Source organism: Spermophilus citellus, assembly GCF_964194105.1.
Source record: "Spermophilus citellus genome assembly, chromosome: 10".
NCBI classification, from domain to species: Eukaryota; Metazoa; Chordata; class Mammalia; order Rodentia; family Sciuridae; genus Spermophilus; species Spermophilus citellus.
Genome location: NC_138197.1, coordinates 123960833 through 123987049, shown reverse-complemented (window position 1 = coordinate 123987049; position 26217 = coordinate 123960833). Strand labels below are relative to the sequence as shown.

The following is a 26217-nucleotide window of genomic DNA, read 5'->3' as shown; positions in this document are numbered from 1 at the left end:
ACATGCTAGGCAGGTGCTCTACCACAACCTCAGCGCTATCCCCTCCTTTGTGAGGAAGCTTTGGAGATGTATCTTCCGCCCAACCCTTTGCCCCCATGCTATGTCCCTTCTCTGGTCAGGTCTTCTAAGTCACTTTTCTGGGGATCACCTAGCCTCATATCTACCCTGAAATCACTTGCAGTGCTTCGTAGGAACTCTACCTGAGGCACTCGGAATGACCGTTAGCTTCATTCAGGAAGGGGAGTTCCCATTGAGAGCCCCCTGACCCCTACTTTACACAAAAGTCTACCAACCTGGGCTGCTCATGGCGTTCACACTCCGGATGAGTACCTTCACGTAGGTGGAGTAGGCGGGGATCTTGAGCACAATTGCATTTTTCCTAATTAAAGCTTCAAGCATGCTGCTTAGAATTATTAAGAGCCATTGCAAAGATAATAGTCTATCCATTAAAATGACCCTAACTTTCATTTTTTTATCTTTTTAATTACACAAACCCTTGGGCATATTTATAATGATGGAGAGCATGACAGGAGGCTGTTCCACCATCCCCAAGGGATGCTCTTGGGTGGACTAGCATGGGACCCGCCAGGTTTCCCCACCTTTCCTCTGATCAGGATGCTCTTCTTTCCACCGACCCCCTTAATGGCCCTGGTTGGATTAGAACTGTTGCCAGGTAGGAGGAAAATCGAACACAGTGTGATTGCACCAAGGTACTACTGCCCAGAAAGGTCACTTGGGTGACCATTCCTACCCACTTTCCTCCTGAAACCAAGGATGTGCTGTCTGACTTGAAGATCCACTTGAGGGGTTTTGTATTTTCCAGCAGATTTTGGTTTGTAACTTTGTTAACGTTTTATATAGAAACATAAGGAAAGGGTGATGAGCCAGGTACTCCCGTGCTGTTTCCTCTTTCCTGTCTTCCATAGTGTAGTTTTTTGCTTTTATCAAGCTCATAACCTGGATCACTGAGCCCTGATTGCACCGACAGCCACACACTGGGGAATAGAAGTGGCTTTGTGGAGGCTGAGTGCCCACATAAACTGGATGCTTTGCAGTCCCCCAGCTGTGTTGGAAAGTCAATATCAAAAGTCCCATTTTGCCATGAGAAAATGTAAGGCTCTTAAAGGTCATGTGGCTTTCCTGAGGTCACACAACTTATTAGAAGTGGAACCACTTCCAAAGGCCAGGCTTTGGGGCTCAACAAACAAGCTGTTCCGCTGTGTGTACTGAACCTGGACTTCTGCATGTATGGACACTTCCGCTCCTAGTTGAGGATAGTGCCAAAGGTAGGATTTGAACCTAGGCCTGGTGGACCCTGTAATTATGCATATTCATCAAACTGTTCTTGGGTAATTATTGTGTTGGATATTTGCCAGGGTCATGAATGAAATTCTCAAGGAGTTCCAGTCAAATGCAAGAGAGAGACATGGGAAATTAAACCCAGCATGAGAGCAGGCTGTGTGCAGGGGAGGGAGAGGTCAGTGCAGACTGAGACAGCGGGGACGTGGTGACTGGAAGATGGTGGCTGCCGCATTGAGACTTGAAGGAAGAGCAGCATGTGGAGGAGGTGGGGGAGGAGCATGGTAGCAGCCGTGCTACTTAAGAGGATGAGTAATCTATTATTGATGTGCTGCTTTCTATCAGAAGTTTTCCCTCACCCCAAAGATTCTTTACTTTTCTTGCCTTTCCTGGGGCTTTCTTTGTGAGCACAAACTCATTCTAATGCTTCCTTTATCTCTAATTGAACACTTGGACTTAATTGATTATGTATTAAGTTGGGGACTTGGGGGGACATTTGGGCCTGGGCTCATGTTGAGATTAATTTATTCCTGTAGTCTTACTGTTTGGTGATGCATCCGAGTGTCTCACATGTGTGTTAAAAATAAAGCTGAGAGTCAGGGCCATCTAATTAGATGGCTTAACCCAGCACGGTGGTGTTCAGTGTGCACCCAGCTCTCCTGCTTTGATGGCAACCAAAATAGATGAATAAGTTAATCAAAGGTCTGATTAAATAGCACGGCTCTGCAGCATAGACCACTGATTGCCAGGCTTCAGTTCAGGCAGATTCCCAGAGGAGGGAAGGAAACGAGCTGAGTTCCACAGGCCAGCGCTTTCATGAGGAAGAGTTTTATAAAGCACACTGGAGGGAATTGCTCACCAAGTTCTCAGATCTTAAGGTGATGGCTAGTCAGGAAGCCATCTCCCAAAGAAGGGTAATGTGGTTTGGGGAAAGAGCACAACCACCTCCTGGCAGATACTAACTATAGCTTGTGGCTCGCCTGCTGTGGGAGGTGGACACATGGCTCAGCCTCCTGTGCCATTGATTGATTTCAGGTGTGGATTTTGTGCCTGTTAATATGTAAGGCCCTCCCTGTGCTTCGTTCTTGACCTTGCTGTTTAGTTTCTGTACCTGAATTAGCAGCAGGACTGTTGGTTATGACAGGTTTGTCCATCCAGGTCCTCCCTAGGCCTCCGCTGCCCTCTTTGGGCCCCCTGAGACTGACACAGAAGGGCAACACCACTTCCCTTCTAGTCCCCATCTGGATTGGCAGAGAGGCACCTACTAGGAGATAGGGGACCTGGGGAGAGTGAGGGTGAGACAGGTGTCCCAATTCTTGTCCTGTGGGCTGCCACAGAGAGGCCTCCAGTGAAGGCTGCTGTTCCTGCAGGTGGCCTTGCTCATGGGGCTGCCCTTTCTGGATTTCACCAACTGCTGTCTTGGCCTTGTCTGCTGGGGTGGCACCTCCCTTCCCAAGTATCAGTTCTGTCTCTAATTCTGCATGCACTGCAGTATAGAGTCTATTATTATTATTATTATTATTATTATTATTATTATTATTTAGTTGTAGATGGACACAACACTTTTATTGTATTTATTTTTCTGTGGTGCTGAGGATCGAACCCAGTGCCTCACACATGGTAGGTGGGCACTCTACAACTTAGCCACAATCCCAGCCCCAGATTCCGTCTATTATTAAATTGTCCTTAGACTTCCCAGTTTGGGTGGGCTATCTATTTACACCCTCACAGATGTGAAGAAGTACACTCTTACAGGATCTGCCTTTTACCAATGGCAGCCGAGACTAAGCAGACTTGTCCAAGCACACATGGTGATTGTTGGTACTGGAGTCCAAGTCCAGGTGCACCTAGCTCTAGAACCCAAGTGTTCTTCACACCAGACACCACCCTCAATAGGAAGCCATTCAAGAGATGTCATTGTACTTGAATGAGGGGCCCAGTCAGCATTGCTGAGAGTCTTTCCCATGCCAGGAGCTTAAATCCCTTCACCCCCTTTTGTTTTTCATCAAGCATATAGTGTAGGCATGTAGGTATATAGACACAGAAAAATGCCCCCAAATGATCCCTCTGAAGAAGTTCATGTCCTGTTTCCATTTCTTCTTTCTCTGCATAAATTTCAGAGGATGTATTTCCGTGCCATTTGAGAACTCATAGTGGGTTTTAAGCAAAAGTCGTTTTAAAGCTTGCTTTTTTTGTTTGTTCTTAACCATCAAAGCCAATTTCATTTCGTTACATCTTAATCTACATTGTTTCAAGCTGCTGGATAGTATGCTATCAATCAAAAGTGTATCATGTTTTAGTTAACTGCTCAATTTGGGGACATTTGGATGGTTGCTATTTCTTTACTTTATAGCATGGTAACAAACGTCTTTGAGAATAGAACTTTGGTTTTTCATTTTAAAATTTGATTTTTTATTCTTTTTTCTTAAAGAACGGTGTCTTCTAAATGGAGTTAAAGGACAAAAGAGTATTTTGTAGGATACTAATGATGATCCCATTTCCCAATAAAGGGGTTTTATCACAAGTTACCTCTTGAGAGTGCTCTCTAACTAACTCCAGTGGAAACTCCCCTTCACAGCTGGGATGGCACCCCTGTGCATAATAACCTTCACAGCAGAACCTGCACATAGGAAAGCTGTTATCACAAAGTGGCACCAAGAGGTGTGTGTGCCTGGCTGATGACTCTGTTCACCTGTGGGGCACGGATGGTTCCCGTGTCCTATGAAGGCTGCAATATCAGCACCCCCTGGGTTGTTCATTGCTGTCCCTGTATATGGAAGCTTTGTTGCTGTTAGGTGAGGACTGTCCATAGATGATGCCCCAGCCCTCCGTGGGCATTTATTTGAGAACATCAAGAAGGCACCAGTACTAACCTATTCAATTACAGCTTAAAAAATATAGCTAAGCATAGCTTTAAAATGCCAGTAAGTAGTGATGTTTATAACGCAGGTTTGAAAAATGACTTAAAAAAAAAGAAATAAAAAACAACACACACACACGTACCTGCCTTGGAACAATTTGGTACTGGTTGCAGAAGTATGATTCGGTTTTTGTTCCTTTTTGTTTTCTTTTTGCCTATCTTTCTTTTCTCCAATGAGCCTATATAATTTCTCTAATAGCCAAAATTATATTCTAAAAAACTTCAACATGGGATTTTTATGTAATAATTATTTCATAACTATTGCTTTTCCTCTCACTAGATTCAGATTTCTTTCCTGAAACTGGTGCCAAATGTAAATTACATGAACAGAACTCTAAGAAAATATTCATTCACTTTTTCAACAAATTTGCATTGAATACCCCCCAACCCCACTTCTGGCCTGGTGTCACATACCTCGAATCCCAGCTGTTCTGGAGGCTGGCAGAAGGATAAGTTTAAGACCAGCCTAGGCAGTTTAAAGAGATTCTGTCTCAAAATAAAAATTAAAAAGGGCTGGGGATGTGGCTCAATCGTAGAGCACCCCTGGGTTCCATCCTCAGTACTGGGGGGAAAATAAGTCAAGTTCCTTTCTTTTATCATGTTCTTATAATCAAAGATTTTGTTAGCACTGGTTGCATTGTGCTCTTAGCATAGTAAAGTGGTAGCAAAGTTGATTAGAAGAGGAAAAACAGGAGAGCCCCCTCAAGGGAGCACGGGTCCTCTAGGAGAGGGGAGCTAAACTCAGTGCTTTATGTGTCTCAGGCACCATTTGTAATGTTTTAAGCAAAGAATTAATATAGTGACTTTTTTCCCCTTCTCCAACTCCCTCTGTGCCTTATCCTGTCCAGTCTGAAGTTTCTTGGATCCCCAACAAACATTACTCTGGGATTTATGGCCTGATGAAGCTCGTCCTGACCAAAACTCTTCCTGCCAACCTGGAGAGAGTCATTGTCCTCGACACAGATATCACCTTTGCAACCGACATCGCAGAGCTCTGGGCTGTGTTCCACAAGTTCAAAGGTAATTGTGGCTCATTTCTTTCTAGTATTTGTGGCTCATTTCTTTTTGGTATCCTTGTAGGTGTGGACATGTCAACCATGGAGATTATATTTTTTTAAGGAGATGAGTTTAACTCTGATAGGTTGTGCTATTCAAGTCAATAAGAAATTACAAATACAGTTATGTTACAATTCTACTTCGATTCGATATATGCTAGAGTAAAACTGGAATTTCCATTTCTTTCTTTATTTTATTTATTTAGTTGTGGTGCAGAGAATTGAACCCAGTGCCTCACACGTTAGGCAAGTGCTCTACCCACTGAGCCACAAGATCTGTGTTCATAGGAAGAAACCAATTTGGGATACTTTGTAACCATTAAATATCAAATGTGTATATTTTGTATGCAGTAATTGAGTGTTGACATACTTGTGCAGAAACATGCATTTATTAGTTTTCTCTTTTTATCAAATAATTCTTTGATTGCCAAGAAAGCTTTTGAGGTAGTAGAAACGGGTATTGATTAGAGAGTGTTTGAAATGTTCTTCTGGCTTTTGCTTTCCTTAGCATCATGGCTTATTATTTTGAGGTATGTTTGTTTGGTTTTCAAAGTCCTCTCTTCTCATCTGGTAATCTTCTTCTTAGCTCTTATTGTTGCCTTTGTCAGTATCTCAAGGTACAGGAGCCCTTCTGATGGGCAATTTTAAACTCAGTAGTTATATTTGACTCTGGTGGGGCCTATGAGAGAAGTGACAGGTTAGCATGAGTTTAGGGCTGTTTTAATACCCCTCTCCTCTGTATTGTATTTTTGAGGTTCCTCTCTATATTGGGCAAATGCAATGAGAGAGCAGTTTGTTAGTGAGATCATTATATATTTCTTATCTTTTTCTTTGTCAAATTGCACACTACCCTCTGCCTAAAATCTCTCTGTGTCTTCTCTTACTTCTTTATTCTAAGAGGGTGAAATCCTCCTTACTGATTTTCAACAAATCATTTCCATAAACCCTGTTGGTTTCTGTTTCCATTCATGGGCAGGGTAAATTCCTTGCCTAGTGGTCACTGTCCCCTTCCTTATGGGAGGATCATGGCTCTGGGCTAATTGAGGAAAGTGTTCAGCAAATCACAAGGTTGACATGTCCTCCCCCCAACTCTATCCCTTATCAGGATCAAAATTAATATTTCTTATCTGGGTCAATAATGGCATTAGGGAGACATCCTTTAACAAAACTGGGAAGCCAGTGAGTCTCCCCTGTCTAATCTCTTCTGCATAAAATGTTGGGTGGGACCTACCCTTTTATTTCCTAAGTCAAGCCCCTGAAGTTTGGAGGGACTCAGGGTTTTGCCCAGAATTGAGATCAGAAATACGTGTGCCTTGCCTTCTCTCTGTTGCTTCTGCTGTTTCTCTTTCTGATCACACAGAACTCATTGGGGACAGTTTTTCTTTAATTGCACTGTATTTTATCCATGTTTTTATGCTGATGTTCAGTGTTCAGTGATGCATATATTCTACAATGTTTATTGCATTCCTACTGGGTGTCAGGCTGTGTACCTAAATCATGAAATGAGGAGTGATGACGGGACAGTGAGAGTTGTCACCTGTCCTGGAGAGGGGCAGAGCAGTCGGATGGGACGCATCACAGGGTGCGGTAATTGTGCACTGTTTTATTGGGAAAGAGCAATAGATGCCCAAGTTCCCCTTTGAGAAGAGAGGACTCACTTCTCCAGCACCTGGGATTTCTCTCTGGCTATAGAGGAAGGGCTACAGGCATCAGCCCTCTTTGGGGATGGGCTCTGATGAAGAGAGTGACTGTGCCTGGAACCATGCCCCCTGCCGGGATGCACCATGTCATGCATTGACTCAAGAGCCATAAGATCCTACCTGATCAGTTGCTGTATCCCTGGAGACTGCCTCACAGTCTGAAGTCTCCTCAGTCCAGTCCTGCTCATTCAGACCTGCTGTTCCCTAGAGTTCTCCCTGATTAAATGTTCATGTGCTGATTTCTGTCTCAATCTGCTTCCCTGGAAACTCAGCCCATAACCAACATCTACAGCACCGAGTATCCCTTGGATAAGTGCAACTCAGCAAAATCAGTAGGACAAGTGGTCAGAAGTTGCAGTGCTCTGGCCGGGAAATCTCTTTTATTCTGTTGCAGCCAGAACTGGCTGTCGTGCTAGCAGGATTGTGTGGGCAACAGCAACAGCATGAATAATCATGGTTCTAATCACTGGGCATCACCTGCGGAAGGGAAGGAAACCATTTGGACTCTTTCTGCCCCTGGAGCTGCAGATTTGGAGGACTCTGAGGTTCCAGGCGGTTCCTGGGGCTGAACAGAGTATGTGGACCAAGGTCAGGACAGGACCAGGGGAACTTTGAATACCAGAGCTGAGTTATTGGACTGTCTTCTACCTGTTCATTCTTTGATTTGTCCATTTCTAACATTTATCAGGCCCTCAAACTGTGTAAATGTGGCACCAGCCTTCAGGGAGCTCCCAGATGGGGCAGATGGTGTTACATCATAAACACCTGCCGAGGAGTAGAGAACGTCTACTGTGGTCCTCCCGTGCCCATCCTAGTGAGCGTAAGAAAATGCAGAGGTAAAGAGAAAATAGGAAAGCCCTTCCCCCTGCTCCACGTATCAGGACTTCGGTATTTTCTTTTTAGTGGACTTATTTTTCCTTAATGATATCTATTAGAAGCCAGGTCATAGAACAGGGAGAAGCCTTTTAGGACAGACGCATAAATGTTCTGGCCCGAGAGAGAGAACGCCGCTCTCATGAAGGCACTACTACTTGACATCTTTTGTTGTGAACATTTTGATTGACAGTGGTGCCATTTGCCATTGGTCATTTGTGTCTGGTACATTGTCTGGGGCTGCCGTGGCACTTGTGTACAGGTCATACACAGGCTTGGTCCCTCCCTAGTGCTGTGGAAACCCCAAAACCTGGCTACATCACGTCAGCTTCTACTAAGAAGCCTGTTGTTAAGGACACAGACTCATCCTCACCACCTGCTGCAGGGAGCCCCCCAGTGGCTCTTGGAGGCATCCATGTGCACCATGGGCCTGAGTTCACCTCAGTGGCAAATGCCTACCTTCCACACCAGTGGTCTGTACCCCTCGCCAGCCTGTGCAGCCACTAGGGGTTCTTCATACCCAAAGTAACAGAACCAGAAATATCACTAGTGGCTAGAATCCAGAGTCACCCACTCAGTTGTATTTCCTGAGCTCCTCTAGTGGTTGGTTAGTTTTCTGAAAGTTGAGTTGGGAATGTTGAAAAAAAAAAAAAAAACCCAAGCCCTACTGCTGAGAATTTAAATTTGGGTGGAGGAAGACAGAAAATAAATAATATGCATAAATCTTAGATGGTAATAAATGAATGGATGCCTCTGTGTGTGTGTGTGTGTGTGTGTGGTTTATATTGTTTAAATATTCAAATAAGGTATTAATGCAAGATCTCAAAAGAAAGGTGACATTTAAGCAATGAAGTTTAGAGAAGCAGTAACCCTGCTGTGCCAGGGGACGGGGAGGAGTGTCTGAGGCCTTAGGACAGGAACATCAACTTTGCTGTGAGTTGGTGTGTTAGAGGGATGGGACAGATGTCCAAACATAGCAGAAGGAGCCCAGGAGATGGCTGGGGTTGACAAAGTCACATCACAAGAACCTGGATCCAGAGGGGATGCTGACTCTCCTGTTAGGCACCTAGGGGGCCCAGCAGAGGCAAGACTTAACCTGCTGTGTTTATAATGGGTGGTTCTGGCCGCCCTTGTTAGGACAGAAGGACATGAGGACACCATATAATTCCAGTCCTCCAGGTGGGAGATGCCCTGGGCTCAGGCCGAGGTGGAAGTCATCTCATTAGGGTAGGTGTTGAAGGCCAAGTCACCAGGGGAGAGGAGGGTGGAGGATGACCCCTAGGGTGGCTGGGTGGGTGCAGTGGCACTGGTGAGCCAGAGAGGACTTCAAGGGGAGGTCATGGCAACTCCGGAGCTTGTGAGGCTTATTAAGTTTGAGGTCCTGCATTGGATATCTCCATAGAGAGGTAGGGAGGCAGGCCGGTAAGTTATATTTGCAAAGCAAAGGGAAGGTAACTATTCTTTATCAAGTACTTCTTCTGTTCGGGCACTGACTAGAAGCTTTGTACATTTGAAAGTTAAATAAACTGAGCCTGAGGGAGATTAAATTGCTGTCCCTGCTCAAAGAGCTTTCACACATCAAAGCAAAGCTGACCGCAAGCCCTTTGACTCCAGAGTCCATGCTGTGTCCACTGCCTTGTGTCCCCTCTCCTGGATCCCTGCTGGGGTGGAGAAGGGGATGCCCACCACCCTGGGAGGCAGGGTCTGCACATAGATCAGGTGTGACTGGTGATCCTGAGCCACCAAGACCCTGGAGTGCCTTAGTTAACTGCACACAGAATCAGAAGCCGTATGTGATTGTAGCAGTCCAGGGAGGAAGTTGTGGAGACTGTGATGAGAAGCTGTTGGAGGAGAGCCTTGCTGGGCATTAAAGATGGTGTTGTCATCCCTAAGGGCACACGCCTGACTTGAAGAGGGCATCTTGCCATGGTGTATAGTTCTGGCCTTGAAGCAGGTTGAGTCACTACTCAGCTTACCTTCGTATGCCACAGGAGTGCCATTGGGCATCTTTCAAGGGCCTGCCAGGCGAACCATGGCTAATCACAGCTCCTGGGCTGAGCTCTTCCTCCACACCAGCCGCTTGGTTAAGCGCCTTGTGAGTAAACTCAAATAACCCGCGCAGCCCAGCGTGGAGCCGGCATTGTTCACGTTCCCTCTTGAAAAGTTTGGGAACAGATGCTTCAGCTTCTCTAGAGCCTCAAAGGTCTCAAGGAGTAAATAACCCAAATCCAGTTCTCTTCACCCAGCGCCCCACACTCCTGAGAAGAGAGTAAGGAGAAGCATCATGTGGCTGTGGCCAAGAATGTCTTTGGAGAGACAAAAGGGGGAGCCCTGGGTGACTGTGTAAACCAGTTTGTAGAGGTCAGACCCAACGTGATGCAGGCATTCAGAAGACGGAGACAGAATCAGAGGCACAGAAATGTACAGGCGCCTGCATCCTGCCCTGCATGTGACTTCCCAGAATTCTGCGTGTGAAATCACTGTGGGCCCCAAGAGCTCTATCTGGGCCTCAACATGGATGGTAGATTAAGCCAACTGGAGCTCACTGGTAACTCTTGCATAGGCACTATATTCTGCATGTTTGTGTCCCCCAAATTCATTACTCCAAAGCTAATCCCCAATGCCATAATATGAAGAGGCCAGTCCTTTAAGAAGTGATTAGGTCATTAGGGCTCCCTTAATAGGGTTAATGCCTTTACAAAAATTGCCTCAGGGAGGTTTTCTTCCCTTCTGCTGTGTGAGAACAGAGTTAGAAGGAACCATCCATGCAGCAGAGCGTGAGCCTTCACCAGACACCAAATCTATTGTTGCTTTGATCCTGTGACTTTCTAGCCACCAGAACTATGAGAAATAAATTTCTGTTGTTTATACATCACCAGTTCTAAGGTATTTTGTTAGAGCCGCTCAGTCAGACTAAGACAGCAGGTTACTGGCTTCTCAGGGCCCAGATGAACTGAGAATGGTGCTAATGGGGTCAATGTGAGACCCACACATCACGTCCGTTCTTCTTGCAGTGTTCCATTTTCTCTGGGGACTCCTGCCAGCACATGTGGCGTCACAGTGGACATTGTTTCTGTGTATCTGCCCCATTACCTCGCAGACCTGTCCATCAGGGCTGAGGGTGGCTATAAATGTAAAATATCATAGGAAAACGGAACATGAAAAACATCAGAGGTGTTATTTCTGCAAAGACATCTGTAGAACTTTTATGCTTATACTTAGTTGCCTTGAAGAAGTTTTTAAAAACTCTTTCAAGTTCTTCAGGTCTCTTTTTTCTGGCCTTGCCCATCTCCCCCGATGGGATTGGTGAAGTGGCGCGAGCTTAGCAAAGAAAGAGAGGAGTTCAAATCCCTGCTGGCCTACTTATCAGCAGGTGAGTTGGGAGGTCATTATCGCCGCCTCCTCCAAAATGAAAATACTGAGGTCTCTGCACAGCGGTCAGGTGTGGTATGGGAGGGCACTCGGCCCTGCTAGTACCCGGGAGACTCTCACACCACGTGGTACCTTTTCTCTTTCCTTCCTCCTCTCCCCCACATCCCAAGTCACTATTATTGGTCCCTTTTCCTTTGACTTTAAACCCCCCTCCTCTCTTCCTCCACCCACCTCCATATCAGGCTCTCTGTTCCCTCCTTAGCCAGTGTGAAAGGAATCAAAGTGGACCTTTCAGGACAACCCCAGCCCCTCGTGTGGGCCAGGTTTCCCTGATTAAAGCCATAGCTTCTCTGCCGGTGCGACGAGGTCTCTCCCAGTTTTCACGTACTTGTCTCGAATTCTCTCCTGATGGTCCTAACTTGAGAGTTTGGCTGCAGGGAAGAAAAACAGACATTTTTAAAAGATAAAAATTCTCAAATAAAGTGCTTTAAAATGCCATCAACAGCTGGCGACCATTCGGGTGACGTGCGGTGAGTACAGCAGCTTGGAGCTCCTTGGGGCGAGAGCAAACCTGGGCCTGCGTTTTTGTCATCAGTCACGCAATTTAGCTAAAAGGCTGGGGCACGTGTTTTTTTTTTTTTTTTTTTTTTTTTAACAATGGAATGTTACTCAGCAATGAGAGAGAATAAAATCATGGCATTTGCAGGGAAATAGATGGAGTTGGAGAATATCATGCTAAGTAAACTAAGCCAATCCCAAAAAAACAAAGGCCAAATATTCTCTCTGATATGTGGATGCTGATCCATTATGGGGGTGGGTGGGGGGCAGTATGAGAGGAATGGAGGAACTCTAGATAGGGCAAAGGGAAGGGAGGGGCATGAGGGTAGGGAAGAGGGTAGGATGAGATGGACATCATTACCCCAAGTACAAGTATAAAGGTGTTGAGAGCCACAGCCGAAGGGGCCCCAGCAAACTTCCAGCTGCCAGCAAACTTCCAGCTGCCAGCTGATGATTGGCTCACAGTGGCCCCAGCAACTTCTAGCTGATTGGCTCCTCTGCGGTGATGCTCATTGGGCTGTTTCCCCGCCCTTTCAGACTATGGAGCTTCTCATTGGGGGACTTTTTTTTTTCTTCAAAAGAAACTAACTTTATTTTTAGAACCACACACGCCAAACAAAACAGCTCCTCAGGAAAAACCTTCAGAGCCCAACTGCCACCACCGCTTCCCACAAGCCTCTCAACCTCCCCCACTCCTTCTGCTCTTGAGGCCAATTGGCTGGGTTGTGTGGGCGGAGCCAAAAAAGTCCCCCAATGAGAAGCTCTGTAGTCTGAAAGGGCGGGGAAACAGCCCAATGAGCATCACCGCAGAGGAGCCAATCAGCTAGAAGTTGCTGGGGCCACTGTGAGCCAATCATCAGCTGGCAGCTGGAAGTTTGCTGGCAGCTGGAAGTTTGCTGGGGCCCCTTCAGCTGTGGCTCTCAACATAAAGGCATGAATGATGTGTCTCTACTTTGTGTACAACCAGAGACCTGAAAATTTGTGCTCTATTTGTGTACTATGAAATGAAATGCATTCTGCTGTCATGTATAACAAATTAGAATAATTAAATAATTTTTAAAAAAAAATCTGTACCATGTTTTAAAAATTATCTCTTGCTCTTCTAGTATTGATGGGTCTCCCTCCCTGTCACTAAATTGCACTGTGTGGCTTCAGTTTTTGCCTTGAAACTCCTAGCTGATTTTCCACTTGGAGAATTTCAGTGGCTTCTTGCAAACCTCTTCTCCTCTCTGTAAGTCCTACCTTCCTGCTCTCTTCTCATCTCTTATCTATCCCTGCTGCCTTCGGTCCAGAATCAGAAACCTGCACGTCTCTTGTGAGATGCTCCTGGTCCTTCTGTGGGCTCAGCAGAGGCATGAATCACTGGGGCGACATCAAGGCTGGCACTCCTGGACACAGGAATGAAAGGGTTTTCATTATTTTCCCATCAGCTTGGATGTGAATCTGCATTTCCTTATAACATTAGAAGACCATTTAATTTCTCCGGGCCTCTTTGGTGGTGGTGGTTTTCTGTAAGAGTGAGGGAAGAACCCATTCAGAGCTGCCCCATAGGCTTTATCTTGGTGGTGAGATCAGACAATGGTTGTGTATTGCATGTTACATAATAAATGACAGTTGGCTTTCTTTTCTTCTACCTATTTTTTCTTGTTCTTAAATCTGAAATACCTGAGATTTAAGAGAACAGCAACGTGCTCCTCTCCTTCCCTCCCTCCCCTCCTCCTCCCTCCCTCTCCCCCCTCCTCCTCCTCCCTCCCTTCCCTCCCTTCTTCCCCTTCCTTCTCTTTCTCTGCTGCCTTTTCTTTTTCTCTCCTTTCTTCCCTCTCTCCATTCCCGCCTCCCACATTCACTCAGTCCTTCCTTCTTTCTTTCCTTCCTGACCTGCTCAGCCCCTGGGCCAGCTCTGATCCTGGAGATGAAACAGTAGACAAGCCCCCTGCCCTGACCCCTGTTTCTCAAGTCTGACAGCTCTGTGTAGGTGTCAGGTCCTGGACCATCTCCTTCATCTCTCATGGTCATCTCCGAGTAGCTCACCTGAAGTCACTATAACAAGGAGGTAGGGACAGGACTAGGCTCGAGGCCGGGCTGACCTCCAGCACCCACACTCCTAACACGAGACTCCAGATCCCTGTGAACCCATCAAAGTGTGGGACGTGCTTTGAAAGGGAAGGTACCGGCCGACTGTGGTGGCAGCTCACCCGTGATCCCAGTGTATCCGCGGACAGAAGCAGGAAGATCACAAGGTCAGCCTCAGCCACTTAATGAGGCACTAAACAACTTAGTTGAGACCCTGCCTCAAAATAATAAAAAGGACAGGGGCTGGGGCTTAGTGGATAAGTGCTCAGGTTCAATCCCCCGTAACCCTCCACAAAAAGAAAGAAAGAGAAGATGCAGGTGAGGGAGGACCACACCGTGGGGAAGGCGACATTGGGGGTGGCTGGGAGGGCCTCTGAAGCAAAGATGGGGAGGTGGCGGCCTTCTGTTCCGCATTAGCAATGAATGGAAGAGGCCTAGGCCTGCGGCCCAGGTAGACAGCCATACAGAGAAGGTACAGACGGGACTGGAGGAAACATTAAACGGGCTCCTCAGACAGAGGGCCGCTGCTGCCTTTGTTCCTCAGCTCTGATGTCCTCCCTTCCTGGAACGCTTGTCCTCCAGACCTCCCCAGTCTCGCGGCCATGAATCCCTTCAAGTCTCTGCTCCAATCGCAACTTCCAGAGAGACTTTCCCTGATGGTCCCATTTCATCTGCACCTTGGGACGCCTCCCATCCCTGTCACCCTGCTCTTTAATTTTTTTTCTTCAGTAACAGTCTTGTCTGTCTGACCCACTGAGTCATTACTTATCATGTGGGTGGCTCTGCCCCACCCAGGAGGTGGCACAGAACAGGCCCAGGCACCCAGGGTGCAGATTGCTGTGCTGGTCATTCTTTGTCCTACCTATTGGTAGATAAGTATCAGGAGGGCAGGAACCATTGTCATTATGTTTCTGGTGTCTCAGCACCTGGAATTGTGCTGAGCATACAGTAGATGCTCAATAAGTGTTTGTTGAATAATGAACAGATAAATCCAGTGATTCTGGGTGGAGTGAGTGGTGGAGAATGAGGCCAGAGAAGTACCAAAGCTCCTATAGGTCTTGGCTTGGGTTTATCCACTGATCATTGGTACATGGTTCAGAGCTTCAGAGGCAAATGTATATGCTCAGATTTTCAGAAGTTCCTTTTGGTTAAGTGGGGTATCATCTGAAAGGTGAGGTAGGAAATCAGTACAGCAATCCTCTCCTTATCTGTGGGGAGATTGTCCAAGCCCTACAGTTGAGCCTGAAACTACTGGTAATCCAGAACCTTATACGTGCTTTTTTTTTTTTTAATACAGACATGCCTATGCCAAAATTTAATCTATAAACTAGATGCAATAAGAGATTAACAATAATAAAATAGAACAACTTTAACAATAGACTGTAATAAAAGTGATGTGAATGAGGTCTCTTTCTCTCTCCAAATATCTTACTATGCTTTTACCTTTAACCTAAAGAATGCCCTTAACATCTCCTCTTTGGGATAATCCAATGGCTATCATCACCATTCTTATAATTTGGGACTGTTATGAAGAAAAATAAAGGTTGCTTGACTGAACCACAGGTAACACATACAATGACTACAGTAGCTACCAAGTGACTAACGGGAGGGTAGGATATATCACGGAAGTGCTGAACCTCAACAATGATGTACATCCTAAACCAGATTGAGCAACATTTGATTTATGCTACTCAGGATGGCATGGAATTTTAACTTTTGTTTATTTTGGGGACTCTCCATTTAATATTTTCAGACTATGGTTGAGCACAGGTAACTTAAACTACCAAAAGTGAAACCACAGGTAAGGGGGGAACGCTGGACTGTGAAAGAGAGATTTAGCAGCACATGGGAACTACTGCTCCAGTCTCAGCAAGGTACAGCAGTGACTGAAGGGGGTAGAGCAAAGACCATGAGGAGGAGAGTAGAGGGCACTAGTGGCAAGTCTTGTTTGGACTTGCAGATCTGGAACCTTCAGAGACCTCTGGAATGAGAGCATCTTCAGGTATTTCCTCTTAAATGTTGGTATGGAAATTGATGCTCTTACCATCAAACTGATAATTCCAGTTTACTTTTATGGACTTGCAAGTGTGCTCCGTAGTAGAGCCCCCTCCAGGGTTCCAGTCCTGGGGATGGCACCAGGTCCTGCAGGGAACAAGGCTGGATTTGCTGTCTCTGAGAGCTAAGTAGGGGCGGGGGGCGGGGGCAGAAGGGAGTCAACAAGGACAAAGGCTGGGCAAGGTGGGATTGATGAAATGAGATTCGAGTGGAAGAGGAGGAGCTGTTGGATGCCTAGCAGAGTCAGCAAGAACCCCTGGGCACATTCCAATTGTGTCTGGTGCTGCTGCTGGTGCAGGCCAGGCCATCAAGTTATGCTGGTTCCTGCCCCTGCATTATAAGACCAGCATACCCTGGGCACCTGGAGCAGGGGATGGAGCCATATTGATCTATCACTAGGATTCACTGACCTGATGGGCCTCTGACAATTTCTTGACTTTCTTAAATGTACAAGGGCCAGGCTATCAGGGAGGACAGCTTTTGCCTTATCATAAAAGAGAGGAAAGACTAGCTTCTGGATATGGGCTTATCTTTCTTTCCTCACTTTCTTTCTATCTCTACTTCTGTATCTACTTGCAGAATGGTAGGAAAGAAGCTGAGGCCATTATTTTGGGTTGTTCAGCATCTTCTTGCCATCTTTATAATTTTGGTGCATGACTGAGATCTCTGAACCTCTATTTCATATGGACAAAATGGGGATCACAAGACTCATAGGGTATTAGTATGAAAAGTGAGCTTTTTGTCATTATAATGAAATACCAGAGACAAGCAACTTATGAAGAAAAGAGGTCTATTTAGCTCACAGTTTTGGAGACTTAGAGTTCACAGGGCATAGTGTTCTATGGCAAAGGCCACCCCTTGGCTGCATCACTCCCTGGCTCATCATAGCACAGATAGCAATGGTAAGAGAAGGTGGGGGACCAAGTGATTATATCATCTTAAACCAGGAGCAGAGAGTGCTGGGGTGGGGGCCAGGCTCAGGCCTTTATAACCATCCTCCTGGAGTAATTCAAGGGATCACATCAGAACTAGCACTGAAGAGCATGTCCCCTGGACCTGAATACCTGCCTCCCAGACCTACCTCTTTAAGTGTCAGTCACCTCTCAGTAGCACCTTGCAGCACACCAAAGCTTGAATCATGGTGGACCCTTGGTGTACACTTAAACCACTTCCAGAATGTAGGAGGTGTAACATGAGGTGGCCATATGAAGGTCGTAGTAGGGGACACAGTTTAGGCCCCCTTCCATGTTGGCTGCTACTGTCCTTAGTACTGGAGTCACCTTGTGGTCATCACAGTGGGCAGCCTCTACATACCTAAAAGGTTCAAGATGGCAGAGGTGGTTGATACTAGAGGAGACGGGACTAGTCCTCCATGAAGAAGAGGGGTACCAAGTGGCCGGGATCACGATGGGTGAAGGAGGCCTGGGGAAGTGGGGACAGAGGTATTGGGGTCTTGTTCTAATTGGAAAGAAGTGGCCATGCATCTCAGCAGGGAGAAAGCAGGCCGTGGAGTGAGACTGCCTGAAAGCCGGTGAGAGGCCTCAGCTTCTCCTCCTCCAGGGGAACAGTATTTCAGGAGCAAAATATGGAATTCACCTAGTACTTTGCAGGTATTCTCTATTATCTCAGATACACAATGCAGGGTTTTTCACATTTTGCCATTTCTGAAATTGAGATGTAACTTGCAAAAGCAACTTGACAGATGGTCTTTTCTCCTGGGAAATGTTTCGATAGATCCTGCAATCAGTGGCCTCTTAGAATCCAGGAAAAAAAAAAGATGGTGTTATTATTTTTATTAGTGTTATTTTCCTAGCTTTTGCTTTTATCTTTGAGAGGTAGAAGAGAGAAAGAGGGAGGGTAGAGCTCAGGACTGGAAAGAAAGAGAGCAGCCAGGAAGGGGGTAGGGCCACAGGCAGGCCACTCCTCGGTTACCTTGTATTGTTTGACAGGATTCTGGAACATCTAAGCCATCAGTGTTTTTTGGTAAATATCAGGAAGCAGTGCGGCTAGGAAGTCTCTTCTTGCTCATTTGCATATTCACACAATATTTCTTGACTATCTCCTTGGAATGAGACACACCCATGATGCTCTGTCCATTAGAAATTCATGTCAGTAACTCCTCCTTTGAATAAATCTGATAGTTCTAGGAACACTGTAGGGTTATGTACCATCACGTGAAACACTGGGCTAGAGACTTGACCAGCATTAGCTGATATCTGCTGCCGGGGTTTGGGAGACATTGAGTGTAGCCATGTGGGTGCTAGAGGGGATCAGGCTACGTAGGTCATTCTGGGGAAAAGCGTGGTGAGGGAGCAGGTGGGACACAAGAAAAGCACCAAGAGAGAATAAAGAAACGAATACAGGGAGACAAGAAGCATGCTTGTTGAATGAATTTAGGGTGACAGAGACCAAGCTGTCTAACTTTACAATCAAGTGTCCAAGGAAAGAGGCCGATTTATTTTTCTTGTTGCTCTACAATGGTCTTGACTCAAGGGACCTTACTTATAATCTACTCCTGCTCTACGTTAGCAACTCACCAAATTGGATTAGTAGGCACATGAAAGCCACCCAGGGCCTGATGATCATTTACAGCTTTGTCCTTTGGGCACACGTTCTGAGGTGCAGGGTGGAGGGGGACTTCTGTATTACAGCAAGCTGCAGAGTCTTCAAATTACACAGGTCTGCACCCCCTCTCATGCCCCGTGGTGGCCGCACACCACCGCTGATGGAGAATCAGTGCTCTGCTCCAGGTTTCCCTCCTTGGTGCTATTGACATTTTGGGCTCCGTGACTCCTGTTGTGGAAGGAGGGGTGCTGCCACACATGCTGTACGATGTTGAGCGGCATCGCTATCTTCCACCCGCCAGATGCCAAGAGCATCCTCCCTGCCTCCAGCTTGATTATCAGCTGCTCACTGGGAGCCTCTTATCCACATGCCTTTGAGTGACATTCTGAATGGGTTCCATGCTAAAACTCCTGTTGCTTTAGACTTTCTTTCCTTTCCTGTTGATACTCCACACCAGCCACAAAAGAGGCTTGAATGGTGAATTTTCTCTTGGAGAACTACAGAAATGAACCACCTGTAGCAAATATCCTCTTTCAGAAGATAAATGAACGCATCCAGTGTCCTCTCCCTGAAGGTACACACCACCAAGGAAAGTTATGATGGCATGAACCAGACCCCAAAGCCTCCGTGCCCGTGAAAGGCCACAGATTTGATTAGGACTCACGAGAATTTCTGATCTCCCCTCAAAATTACAAGAGCCACCAGTTTGCTCCTCATCTGCATATTTGTGAAAAGAAAACATCAGTACCTGCTGCTCTGTGACTGTCAGAGGGACACAGCTTTACTCTGCCCTCTTAAATGCATAGGGATAGGTTTTTAGCAGCATCGCATATTTGACAGGATGGAGATGGCCTGTCAGGAAGATGAATGCTGGGTGTCTTTTCCTTGTGGTGCTCTGGGTTGTCCACCTGGAAGAAAGCAGCAGGCTGAGCTGGTGGTGTGTGCAGAGCCCTTATTAAGATGGATGGAGGGGCCTTCCATGGGAGCTCAGTCACCCAAAGTAGGTCACAGTGCTTCCCTGGACCAGATAGAGGTGTGGAGATATATCAGACTATGGGGGAGGCTTCAGATTCATTGTGTATGTGTGTGTGTGTATGCACACACACACATACGCACATGCACACACACGCAATGCACACACACACGCATATGCACACCCACACATACACCTACACATATATATGTATGTTAGACTGTCCACATCCCTTGGAATGGGAGTCTCTGAATTAGCTTTAAGCTAAAGCTTCTACTGAATCTGCTTTAGACGTCATTTCATATCTGTTTCCCTCCTCTAACAACCACCTCCAGCAGAACAGAAAACACTGGGGTGTTTTGGTTTTGTTTTCTTATTTGCCTTTTGTTGGGCCTTAGGGACCAAGGTGGTTTAGAGATTTTAGGCTTCACTTCTTTAATGCTTAGCTGACAAAAAGACCAGAGTCATCTCCCAAGATGACAAAAATTCTTATGAGATAAAAGAGAAAATTCCTCAGATCCAGCCAATAATCCTCATTTTTAGAGATGAGGTTCTCTTGGGTATTAAATAAGGAGGTATCCCTCAAAGCACATGCTTTATATGGTGGAGGAGAGGAGAGATTGATAGTAAGTGATACAAATTGATTTAAAAAAATATTTTTAGTTGTCGATGGACACAATACCTTTATTTATTCATTTATTTATTTTTAATGTGGTGCTGAGGATGGTACTCAGTACCTCACATGTGCTAGCAAGGGCTCTGCCACTGAGCCACAACCCCAGCCCCCAATATGATTTTTTTAATAAACTTTATTTTGAAGCAGTTTTAGTTTAGCAAAAAAAAAAAAAATGAATATGGTGTCTGCAGTTGTAACTCAGTAGTACAGCACTTGCCTAGCATGTGTGAGCCACTGGATTCAATCCTCAGCACCACATAAAAATAAATAAAATAAAAATATTATGTCCATCTATAATAAAATTTTTTTAAAAAATTAATAAAAGACTTAGGCTTAAAAAATTAATATAGAATAGAGAGTTCCAATATACCCTGCACTCAGTTTTCTTTAACTAATATCCTGTATTAATCTGGTGCATTTTTTTTTTTTTTAGGAAACTCACCTCCTAAGCTTCTGGTGTGGTCTAGATGGCCCTTATTCCTTAGCTCCTGTCTTGGTCAGCTTGCGGTCACTGCAGCAGAATACCTGAGACAAAACAGCTTTAAAGAAAAATGGATTTATTTTGGCTCATGGCTTCAGGGTTTTCAGTCCATGCCCACATGATCCCTTTGCTTTGTACCTGTGGTGGCATTGCATACCATAGGGGTGACAATGCATGGCAGAGAAGGCTGCTCACCTCAGGGTGGCTGAGAAGCAAAGAAAGAGAGGAATGGGCCTATGCCCCTCTATCCCCTCCAAAGGCACATCCCCAGTAACCCGAGTTCCTGCACTAGGCCTCATCTCCCCAAATCCCACCACCTCCCAATAGCACCATGGGCTAGTGACTAAGCTCTCATCCCCATGAGACTATTGGGGATGCTCAGAGCCAAACCCTATCAGGCTCCTTTCTTCTCACACACATTCTGACACGTGAATGGTTTAGTTCTCACTTTAGGAAGGAGAGAAGCCATGGGATGAAGAGGTTGAATGACAGGCTGCATTCACCCATCTAGTAAGGGGCAGAGCCAAGGTCAAGCCCGTCCCCCGTTTCCTTCATCAAGTCTCTGCTCAGGTGTGTGAACAGTCCTCCAGGTCAGTCTCTCAGTGAGTGCTCAGTCTGTGAAGATGGAGGAGATGGTCCACCTGCCGTCATGGGGATACCAGGGTGTCTGAGAAATCAGGAGAGCAAATGGTAATGAAAGACCATGAAGAGATAAGGGGTCATAATCTAAGCTCAGAGGACCACTATGGAGAGAGGAATTAACATTGAGAGCAACAGAGTGGACCAAAAGCACAAAAACACGAAATGGCCTGGTTTGCCTGACTTCAGGAGGTTTTCTGTGGGCAGAATATCTAGTACTCAGAACCAGGGAGGGGTGGGGGTAGTTGGGCCAGTGATGAAAGACTGAGGAGAAGCCAGGTCATGGAGTGTGGGTTTCCCTGGAAGATGGTGAGAATCCACTGGCAGTAATCAAGTAAGAAATGATCATTGCCTGGACTCCGTCCAGGAGGCTGGGTACAGCGACAGAATCCAGTACTCTTAATATTAGACATCAGTATCCTGGTAAGAGAGGGTACAAAAAGGAAAAGGGGTATGGGTGACCATAATTTCCCAGACTAGTGATCAAGTAGAGAATATAAAAGAACAGCCAGGTATAGGGTGAGATAATACCTTTGTCTCTTCTGTCTCTATGGCTCCTGTTTGTTTGTGGTCATTGGTGTTTCTAGATAGCAAACTCTTCCCTGTAGAGGGACACTGATGCTTTCTGGCTGCAGGAATAAGGCTATGGCTTATCCAGGCTAGCCACAACTCCTCAGACATCTCCCTGGCCATGGAGATAGGGCTGAGGTTGCAATGTTGCCCAAGGTGAGCCTACCAGAAGTAATGAGCATCAAGTCAAGGACTTTCAAGAACTACCAGCAAAAGTATTCTTTCCACTGAGGACGCTGAACTCTGAGGACACTGAGCTAGAACTGCCTGCAATCATGTGGACACTTAGGATCCCTAAGACCAGCTTAGGCCCCATGGTTTGCTTAGAGAACCCGTAGGGCTCAGCATTCTGTCACCCTCGTGGATGTGATTTATGACAGGAAGCAGATATAAAACAAAATCCACAAAAGGCAAAGGCACATGTGGGAAGGCAGAGGAGACTGAGCTCCAGCTTCCAGAGCCCCTCCCTGCAGAGTCACCCACACACTCTGCATTCTCCAGCCAGGAGTCCTGTGATCACATGTGAGGCCCTGTCCACCAGGCGAGCTCAGCAGAGACTCAGCACCCAAGGTTTTTATAGGCGACTGGTCACACAGGCCCTCTCCCTAGCACAGACCAAATCTCCAGATGCTCAGAAGGAAAGCAGGTGTCCAGCATAAACCGTGGTTTGCAAAACCTCATTAGACATGGTGAGCCATCATCAGGGAATGACAACTCTCCTTCAGAAACCCAAGTGCCCGATGTGGGCCGAGACCAACCTCACAAGCAGGCCTTTCTAGGATTGTGGTCTCAGGACAGCTGTGTACCCTCTTTCCTACACAGCCGCTTGGTCTGAGAGTTCAGGTGGGTGTGAGAGCTTGGAAAAGACACCTTCCAGATTCTATTGTGTTGTGGTCACCAGTTCTAGGCCTGCCTGAAGCAAGATTTTCCTGTTTTTCTTAACTTCCTAAATCAGTTCAAGTTTCTGTCCTCATGACCTTAAGAAGCTTGCTGGCTAGGAGAACCCATTCTCCCTGACAGAATGTTCTCTTGGTGTCATTTCCACTCATCACTATCCCTGTTTCACTTCCTAAACAGGGCGGGACTCATTGGCAGTGCTTGCCCTCTCCTAGACATTTAGAACGTTTTGATGCCTGAGTAAGTTTTCTTTATCACTTTAGAGGATTGTTCTGTTTTGATGGAAATGGTCTATAGCCTTTTTATCCAATAATGCTAATGAAATTAAAATGTTGACCCCGTTGATTATGTCCTGCATCCTCCCTTTTACAAGTCATCCTCAGAGAATTCGAACCCTGCTCTTGGGGAGCACGCCCTCTAGTTTGTCTCTCTGTCCTGAGCTTTCTTCCTTGTTGGCCTAATTAATCATTCAAGCAAATTAGGTGTATGCCTTATTGGGAGATCAATTAAAAATGAATCCATGTCTGTCAAAGTGGAGGAGACACTCCAAAAGATAAATTTTCTTTCAGACTTGTCTGGAATTAGTTGGGAACAAAGGGTACTTTATAATGGCTTTAGTGACATGCACACAAGTGGAAAATAAGAACTGGGAGGCATCTTAGGGCTCATGAGTTAGTTCAGTGCTTTTTGTTGTAAAAGTGAAGCAAGGTCCAGAAGGTCTTCAACTCGTGTGATGTGATTACAAAATAACTTCACTGGGGTGCAGGTCTGTGCTTTATCTTTAACAGCCTTCTGCAAATCTCTCTTGTTGATCCCAGGCTATCTGTTCAATAAGCATTTACTGGATGGCTGTTGAAGGAGTGAATGATGTGTAAAATTTGTAGGCGACCTTGGGGTCCCTTTCAGTTGTGCAGATCTTATGCAGCTTTGCGCCATCAGGGGCAAAGCCCAAGCCACATACACAGACTAGTCTTGCCCTCCCACCTGCATTTGTCTTCAAGTGCATCCTGCTAGCTCTATCTTCAAGGTTTATCCCAATGCAAACATGGTAGACGCTAAAACATTAGTTAATGAATAAATACAATTAGTCCTTCAACCTCTAAGAATTTTTGATTCTACAACAATTTTTTTTTCCTATTCTTTTCTTATAAAATAGCAAATCATAGGTTTCCTGGAACCACCAAGGAGACTTGAATCACTGGTATCAAATCCAGGCATGAAACGTTATCCAAGGCAGAACAGAGAAGCAGAGTAAAGGACAGAGATGAGATCAACCCCAAAACAGAGTTTCACAAGACTTCAGATCTCCTAAGAATAACAGTGACCAGTGAGAATCTCAGAGTAACATTTGGCTTCCAAAGCTTTCCAGATCCTCGCCTGTGCCTGTATCTTCAGAGACAGACTTGAAGTCCTGCCAGCAGAAGGTGCTTTTCAGAGCAGCATACATTAGGTACTCAACCAAAAGTGTTTGTTTCCTTAATATAGGAAAAACAAACCTGTTATTCCATGACATCAGGTCAACTTTTTTTTTTAATTTTTGGGAAGAAAATATGTTTTCTTTGTAGAACAGTAAGAGGAGATCTCCAGACAGGATTGGAGTAGTAAATAGAGATTCCCACAAGGCATTACTCTAATAGTGAAGGAACTTCATGTCCAGAGGCAAAAGCAGATGCTTTCAAGAATAGACTGCTCTCACCATTGAGGTTCACCAGATGGATCACTGTACATCATGAATAAAATCAAGAGTGTTCATATCAGCTTTGTGAAAGAAATTCTTTTACATTTTAACTACCTAGTTAGGTGTTCTAATATTTCAGAGATTTTTCTGTACAGAGGAGACCTCATGATTTTTTTAATCATTATCGTATTATAATGCTGTTTGGCTGTTTTTTCCTCCTAACTGTGCATTACTATTGACCTTGTTATGCACCAGGTCATGGTCTATGCCTCCTGGAGTCCATGATACTGATGTGCTACAATGTGCCTGTTCAGGCCTTATGTTTTGAATTCTTGGGCTGTTTCCACCTGTCTGGGGTATTCTAAAGAATACCCTTTCTTTGGAGCTCCATCAGGCTGTGTCTCACAGGCATCTGTGGGTACTGTGAGCTCAACAGTGCAATATAATATCATGGCTACCATACTTCACACAGCCCTGTATCCACAGCCGAGCCTGGCTGTGTGGTCTTTGGTGACCCAAAGCTCTCCTGCCATGTTTTCTTTGTACAAGGTCAGGGGCTAGTGTGTGGTTAAAGGAGATCACCCACCTCTGTGTCCCCTTCCTTTCTCCCAAGTGCACAGTCGTCCTTAATATTGGCTTCAAGTTAGAATCATCTAGAAAGCTCCTGAGTGAGGATTCCCAGGCCAACACCATACTAACCAGGTCCTGGCCTCTGGTATGGACAGTGTCCCTGCAAATTTTTAAACACTGTAAACATAATGCTAAAGTGCAACCAGTATTAACACTCACTTTCTTAAGCTTATTGACTGGGGTCTGCTGGTCACTTTAAGAAAAGAGACATTGTTCCTTGGATGCTTTGCCATGGAGGTGGCAGGGCAGGGTGGGATTAGGGAGAGGTGTTTGGAGACAGGATTGAAATCCTGGCATCATGCCTCCTGGGGAAAAGTGCCAACCTGTTTATTTTGTGTCAAGAGCTCAAACAGTGATCAAAATCCAATCTGACATCATAAATACCAGAAAAGGTCAGGCCTAGGCTGGTCATGGGATCGAGCACACAGAGCCAGGCCAGGGTTGGCAGTTAGTCAACTCCAAACTCTTAACTGGCAAATAGCACGGGGGGGGGGGGGGGGGCTTGGCAAGGCCGGGCGCTTGGCACCCCAGTCATGAACCGCAGGTTCTCATGGCTCTGCCGCTTTTGCCGAAGGAGGAGAAATGCCATGTTCTCCGCTGCCCTCCTCTCTGACTCATTAGTGTAGTTGGCATGTGGTTACTTCTTAACTTCTCTGCAAACATTCATAGAAAAGGGGAGTAGAAGGCAGGAGGTTCATGTTTCCTGAGCTCCTATTTTGTGGGAACCGCTGGCACCAGGCCTGCTGCCCATGGTGGATATGAGGCCTGAGCCCTGCCAGGCTTCAGAGGGCACAAGGTCCACAAGTGGCAGGGCCAAGAATTCTATCCCAGGTCAGCAGAATTACACATCTGAAGAATTCGGGGAAGTTAATCAGACCATTTCTGGAAAATCTGATCTTGATGGTGAGAATCCAGAGGAAATCCCACTATCAGCCATTTAAAGGAACTTTCCACATAGGTTTGTCAGGACAGCCTAAGTAATAGAGCAAGATATAGTTATGCAGGTCATTTCCCCCGTAGAGACCACACAGAACCCATTGGCTCCTTTAATTTAAAAAAAAAAAAAAAAAAAAAAAAAAAACATGCCAGTCCTTATGACGGGCCCTGGAACAAGTGAGATGTGCAGGGTTCATGAGCATGGGAGTTTATCTACCAGGCCTTTTGTTAAAGGACTTGGCAGGATTCCATCACCAGGCGCCGCCG

The 26217-nt window shown here is 45.8% G+C and overlaps 1 protein-coding gene across 6 annotated transcripts in view; it reads left to right on the top strand.

The window, feature by feature from the left end:
• Window positions 1–26217, top strand: part of LARGE1 (LARGE xylosyl- and glucuronyltransferase 1) — a 490254-nt gene that overhangs the window by 280217 nt on the left and 183820 nt on the right. For all 6 annotated transcript variants that reach the window (XM_081309721.1, XM_081309722.1, XM_081309720.1 and 3 more), the window contains one exon: window positions 5068–5239. In XM_081309721.1, the coding sequence (XP_081165847.1) occupies window positions 5068–5239 (172 nt within the window). The remainder of the gene's footprint in view (window positions 1–5067; window positions 5240–26217) is intronic.